We start from the raw sequence: 6,753 nt of genomic DNA on the forward strand, positions 1-6,753 counted from the left end.
TGGAGGTTATTAGCTTGGCTTCTCATGTCTCAAAACCAAATAAACCCTGAGACCGTAGAGATGTTTTATTCTTCAGGTTGCGGGTGGCTGTAGTTACTCCAGTAGGTTAAGAGCTCCGCATGGGGCACAGGCTCTCACCTGGCCCAAGGGCCATACCCCCCACAGCTGCTGTCAGCATGTTCCCTGAGCAGTGCCAGGTCCAGCGCAGCCCCACGTGTATTAAGTGTCCCCGCCGTCTCTCCCCGGGCTCACCACAGGGCACCCAGAGCCCACACTGCTCCTAGTGCCAGCAACAAACCATGATCATGTCATTGACAAAATCTCTAGCTGTGTTTTTTCCCCCTGGTCAGGGAATTTCAGTGAGTACTGCAGCCATACTTAAAGGCACAACTGAGCCCTTAGGTATGGCCTGAGCTAAGGTGACAGCTGCTTTAGCTTGGTGGCCAAATGTATTTTTCATGGCTTTTATTCAGAGTTACATGATGGGCAGTGTTTCTGCTCACACACAATAGCTCACCCCTTCTTGCTCCTCTCCACAAGCCCTCTTCAACTGCCAATCCTTAGAAACACTGTCTTTTAACTTAGAGAAATTTCAGGATTAAAAAAAAGTCTATAAAACTTTTCTGCAGTCCAGGAGAGACTGAATATATACAACAGCAACTTCCAGCAAAAGTATCTTAAAGAATAATGATTTAAAAATAAATAAATAAAAATAAGAGGAATTCTAGGAAAATCACACTTCCACAGGAAAGCTTAAAAGAATGTACACATGCAATTCCAGTGTTCCAAACAGCCTTGCTTCTCTTCACAGGCCTTCCCAAGCTTTCTGATCAACATGTAGTCTCTTAGATATATTTGGTTGTTGCTTACATTAATGAAATCCCACTGAAATCTCTGGTATTATTCATTATTTATACTGGTAAACCAGAGATTAGATCTTCCAGATATTCCTGGACACAAACCCAGACAGCACAAACTCTACATCTTCAGTTTTGGTAGTGTTACTGTGTCAAGTCAGACCCAGACATGGCAGATGTGTTGACTTGAGGGTATGAAAGTTTTGTTCTGATTGGTAATCCCACAATTCACCTACTCAGGAACATGCAGAAAAACTGAGGGGGGAAATATACCTAATCCATATTGCTTTTTTTTTTTTTTCCTAAACTCACTTCTCACTCACTTTTTCTTTTGGACAAATTTTAGAAACTGTTAGGCTGGAGTTTCATATCAGAAGAGTTTTCAACAAATAAATCACATTTTTTTCCAAAAGCTCATCTTCAAAGCTGGTGAAGCCTTAAGCATATTTCTGAAGAAGATGTGTGTTTCTAATGTGGAAGGTAGGTTTAGCTCTAGGCTTAATTTCACAGAATAGTCAACAATTTGATATTTTATCCCATAGCCTTTGATAGTGTGCCATGAATCTTTCCCAGTTCTATACTTTGCAGGTCCCTGAGGAACCTAGAGATGTGAATATTGAAACAAGCTGTGGTGAGCCTATACAGAAGATTTCATGTCTTCTACATACCCCACACCAAGGGGTAGCCAAACAGCTGTGGTTGCTAACCAGCTGAGAGCAGTATTTAATTCTCCCACATGTCAGCACTGGCACCTGTTGCCTTGGGACAGACTGTGAGGTGCTCTGGGGCTGATGCTGGTGACAACACAACAGTGGCCACACTCTCTCTTCAAGGGGCAGGTGTCTGGCAACCTGTGAGCAGGGTCAGGCCGTGTCTTGATTTTGGATGAGGTATGAACAGTGAAATAAAATTGCTCCAGATGAATTAACTGGGGCTTGTCAAACACTGTGCGTTTCTTTTATTTATTTACCACCTGGAGCCCCATGACCTCCTTTCAGCCCCTCACCACCACCAGTGGCCCTTCCTCCTGCAGGGCTGCTGCAACCATGCTACCTCCTACCAGCACAGGAGCGTAGTTGCCCCTCTCTCCTCAGAGCCCTTGTTTTGTCCCTTTCCTTGCTGATGCTTCAGCTCTCAGATCTCCTTCTCCCTCATGGGCTTGGGATGACACAAGAGGAGACAGCTAGAGTATAAAAAGGGATATTTTGGCCCCAAGCTGACTTTCCAACTTCGTCAAGAGCAAGGCATTGAACCAAGGAGAATATACACCTGCAATCTTGATTTTAGCTGAAGAATAAAAAATAATAATAATTCCAAATAGTATTTCAAAGTAAAGGGTTAAGACTAAGTTGTCTGGAATTATTCCAAGTGGAAACAAGGGTGTAAAAGGGAATTCCAAAAGGAAATAGGAATAAAATCCAGACCAGGAGCTTCTTTACACAAGATCACCCTACGTCAGGACCAAAAAGTAGCTGGATGGGCAAGATGCAATTTAGAGGCTTTTTCTTTCACTAACTTTGGCTCTAATTTTGTTTTTAAGATTAAACAGGCACCTTCTGATTTTTTTTCAAAACTGAGGAAAGATGTTACAGATTTCATTTTCAGAAAGTGTATCTCACCCCATCTTCTGAACACTGCCACTTTAAGATGACTTAAGTTTGGGAAATGAAATTTGGCAGGGACATCTAAAAGAAGTAAATTTGGACCCTGGAGTATAGACTTCATAGATCCTTTCAAACTCATGTGTTTCCCAGGAAGTCACTTTTTTTTTCCAATAATCCACACCAGGTTCTATGCTACAAAAACTCAGCTTCTTCATGGAAAATTCCCCCCGAGAAAATACAGTGACTCATGAGAAGATAGTATCAAACCAGCAATTTATTGTGTAGCAGACACCCACATCCTGAACTCTCTCTGATCTCTGCTATGTCAGCTCAGTGCTAATCAACACAGAATGCAGGAATCCATGGCTGCATGGGAGAGAAGCAGCAGGCAGGTTAACATACAGGGAAACAAGCAACTGAATATATTTCAGAGCCATTGCTTTTTCTGGGAGGATACCTAGGGCTCCAGGCCCCAGTGTGGAGACAGGTCTTCCTTTACTTAGCCCTCCTCCTCCCAAAATAGTGCCTGTAAGCAGCAGCATACCCATGGCGATAAGCATAGAGTTCACAGGGGTAATAGTCCTCGCACATCTCCCTCTGATGTTCCCGGGGGGCCTTGCTACGTTCCCTGATTCTGCAAACAGAGAAGAGAAGAGGAGTAAATGCTGTCATCTTCAATATGTGCCCCACAACCCCCCACCAAGATCTCTCTCCAGTCTCATGAGTCACCCAGTTACCAACGTTAGGGTGTACCAGCTTCTGTATTCCGCACACCCCAGGGAGTGATGTGACTAAACGAAGAGCTTTTTGTCCCCTCAGGTAACCTTTTATGTCAGGGCTCAATAGGTTGGTGGTGGGAGGGTTGTGGCCTGTGCCTCGGAGGCAATTGCCAGCTGCTGTCATGCCCTCAGTGCCCTCAGCAGGAAGCTGCTGGTACGGAAGGAAGGGCTCTGCCTCTCCAGCTGTCTCCAGCCTGCTCCTGTCAGCTCTTCTCCAAAGCCACATGTGTAGCAAAGAGCTGAAATGTCTTACAGAGGGGCCATCTGGAACTGCTGAGAGAGGATGCTCGACACCTCTCTAGGAGACAATCTCTTCACCTCGGCTTTTATTTTCACAAGCCCTGCATGAGATAGGAAACTCCCTGTATCTACATTTCATAGATGGGGCAAGGAGGCCTACAGATGGCCCTGTGATTTAGAAAAGGTCATGCAAATTCTGCATGTGATATGAAGGCTGGAACCAGATCTCAAACTGATCTTCCTTTCTGGCAATCCCACACTGATACCCTCTCATTCCGTTGGTGCTTTCTTCAGATGAATTAAGCAGAGTCCCCTCAGCACAGAACACGTCCTCCAATTCAAAGACTCACTCTCTGCTAATCAAATTCTGTGTTCTGCTAGGTTTGGGGAGAACTGGCACCTCAGGCTGAGAGAGGAGCAGACGCTTCAAGGAAGTTGCCATCGCTTCCTCCACTGGTACCAGCCTGTGCCTGGCTAGGAGAGATCTGTCCTGCCTCTCATCCTCAGTACCCTGAGACAGTAACATACCTCTCCTGAGAGATGGCTTGTAGTCTCATATCAGGTTGTATGAAGTCATTGGCTCTTCTCCTGTTGATGAAGGGATCTGAGAAGGCAAGGGATTGTTCAGAGTACATTGATACTTGGACAAGGCCAGATTTTCGCAAAGATCAGCTCCCACCTGTGTGACAGCCTCCTTGTCCACCTTCCCGTGCACAGTGAAACCTAGGACATTTTAATATTCCCTCCTGTCCATCCCAACTGGTTGATGCACAGGCCTCCTTCTCTGGCTTGTGCAGCCTGTGTGGAAGTGTACACACTGCTCTTGCTCTACTGTTACTGAAGCTACCCAAGGAAAAGCTACTGTGAGTTTACTGCCACAGCCCCTCTGACTGAGTGGAGTTTGGCCAAGAAGTAGGTGCCAACCTAGTTAGATCACAGGAGGTCTGGGCACACTGAAAAGAATTTGCACCAATGTGAAACTGCAAGTAAAAAGAGGAAGGGCCTGAATGAGTTTATCTTCCTCCAGCATTAGGTGGTCACTGAGCAAAGGTCTGTGCAACAATTTTGGACTACGGTGCCTGAAGGTCACCTTTATCTTTTTAAGAGACAACATGGTCCTGTTACAGAGTTCAGGGGTCTGTGGATGTCTTTGGCATTGACTCCCACCTGAGCGTTTGTGCTTCTGACTACTTGCTTTGCGAAGTCCTTTTCCAAGATGACCAATTTCTTTTTAATTTTGATCAACCTGTTCTCTCACCTCTGTAGGTCTTTGCTCATTCCAAAGTGAGACTCTCCACTCTGTCATGCCTCCCCTGTATCACTAACTCTCTCTTCCAGAACAAGGAACCTTCTTGCCCACACATCCCATGTGCTTCCTCCAGGGTACTGGGCAGTAGGATTCTCCAGGTCCTTGGTGAAGTACAAATCATGTCACTCGTGGCTGTGGTACCTCTTTCCACACTCAGCCCAGAGATTTTTGGATAATGTGTTTCTCTGGTGTCCCTTCACCTATCTTAGGTGCATGCAGCTGGGATCTAAGCTCATCACTGTTTGTTTTCCTGTTCTCATTATCCTGCTTTGCAAAACACAGTGGTACACACTTGTGCCCAAATGTGTAAAGTCTTTTTTGTGCTCTTTTCCTATTCATCCTCAAACTCTATCACCCAAAATAATAAATTTCCCTGGGCTGAGTGTTTCTCCCTATTTAATTCCCACAGTAAAGTATAAAGAAATGAGCTAGGAGGTGTCTGTAGCACACTTTGAATTAAAGAAAATAGGAAAGCAGTCTCTTACTGAGATACTCATGGGATTCCATGCTCTCGTGGGACTCTGGGGAAAGAAAGAGTAAAACATGCAGTAAGACAATATATTCATGGGATACATAGTCTTTCACGCACCAAAGATCCATAGAACACACACAGAACAGAGAAGCCAGGTTTTAAGTTTCCTGTTTAAAAGGAAGAGAAAGGGATAATCAGGATGACCTAGTGTATGTATAAGGCATTGAGGGTATTCAGTAGTGTAAAACAGAGCTACCTAATATCTTATCCAGGCCTTCAAGGCTCATGCTTGGTCTTCCAGTGTGTGATTCTCAAGCATATTGCTTCACCCTCATGTTCCCATCACTACCACAGATATGATGCCTGCTTATCTTCAAAGCCTGGATATGTGCTTAAGTAATGGATTAGCACTGTGAAATGTCTTTGACTCTTGCATTAAACAGCATTCCAATTCCATCTGCATGGAACTATGTGCACGACAAAAAAAAAGGGGCAAATATTACAAAAGGAGAGAAGGTATTCTCTCCATTTACAAGAAGAAGCCACAATTTGGAGTGCAGTAGGCTGGTAATTGAGATAGCCTTAGAAAATAGCCTTTGGGATAGTCACACCCAGAACACCTCCTATGCACCCCTCCATGACTCCCCTTTTTGTATTGTCCTGGTGATCAGCTATGTTCTCCAGCTTCCTACCTACTGCAAGGTAGTCACACATTATAATGACCACAGCAGAAATGATTTAGTCTCTTCCCCCTCCTCTTATATAGTCCAGACAACAGAGGGGCAGAAAGAGTTGCAGTCTGCAGAGTGAGCTGGAACAGCAAGTAAGGGGCTGAAGCATCCCAGCCTGCCAGCTGCGATGGCTGGAGCTGACTGAGCTCTGGAGCAGAGCTAGGAGGGTCTGAAACAAGGGCAGGAAAGCAGGCAAGAGATCAAGCTAAGGGGAAGGAAAAAACAAAGGCAAAGAAAAAGTATCCGAACAGACCCAAAGGTGTCTGCAACTTTGGAGTTATCGCCCCACACAGTAAGAGAGGTCACCTACCATAGCAAGTAGCAGTCATCACCAGGAAAGCCAGAAGTGTAAGGACAATGAGAGTGCGCATTGTGCGAGTGCAGGGGAGAACCTCTCACGCTGTGTCTCTCGCTTTCTTCCCACTGAGGCAGCTGGAGATCCTGGGCTGCCTGCAAAATTAGCACTGGAATGTTTATTATGAAAACAGAGTCAGGGAGGGGGGAACCCATGAAAGAGCCTGGGGAAGGTGATGGCTGGCGGGTACACACTCTTTATGGAGCTGTTACAAAACATCCTCTATTAGCAGACTGAATCGTGTTTTGGGAAAGAGGGGGCATGCCCCCTTCCTCTCTCAGTTCAGGTCTGGGGACCATAACTCAAAGACAAGCATGTCACTAACACTACACGTTCAGAAAAGCTGGCCTCCAGAAGTGGAAGGAATTCAAGTGGCTGCCGAGGGCCCACAGGGAGGGTCCTGTGC

The 6,753-nt window shown here is 45.5% G+C and overlaps 1 protein-coding gene across 1 annotated transcript; it reads right to left on the reverse strand.

The window, feature by feature from the left end:
• Nucleotides 1–2,715: 2,715 nt before the first annotated feature.
• MGP (matrix Gla protein) lies at nt 2,716–6,363 on the reverse strand. The gene is made up of 4 exons (XM_026076123.1): nt 6,303–6,363; nt 5,275–5,310; nt 4,009–4,084; nt 2,716–3,095 (listed from the first exon to the last, which is right to left on the reverse strand). The coding sequence occupies exons 1-4, from the start codon at nt 6,361–6,363 to the stop codon at nt 2,957–2,959; spliced, it is 312 nt and encodes a 103-aa protein (XP_025931908.1). The 3' UTR covers nt 2,716–2,956.
• Nucleotides 6,364–6,753: the final 390 nt, after the last annotated feature.

Source organism: Apteryx rowi, unplaced genomic scaffold (assembly GCF_003343035.1).
Source record: "Apteryx rowi isolate R43461 unplaced genomic scaffold, aptRow1 scaffold_426, whole genome shotgun sequence".
Taxonomy (NCBI): Eukaryota; Metazoa; Chordata; class Aves; order Apterygiformes; family Apterygidae; genus Apteryx; species Apteryx rowi.

Excerpts from the sequence above, each read along its gene's own strand:
- MGP (XM_026076123.1), bottom strand. The coding sequence starts at position 6,363 with ATGCGCACTCTCATTGTCCTTACACTTCTGGCTTTCCTGGTGATGACT. Across the intron at positions 5,311-6,302 it reads GATGACTGCTACTTGCTATG|AGTCCCACGAGAGCATGGAA; the intron begins GTAGGTGACCTC and ends TTCTTTCCCCAG. Across the intron at positions 3,096-4,008 it reads CAAGCCATCTCTCAGGAGAG|AATCAGGGAACGTAGCAAGG; the intron begins GTATGTTACTGT and ends CTCTGTTTGCAG.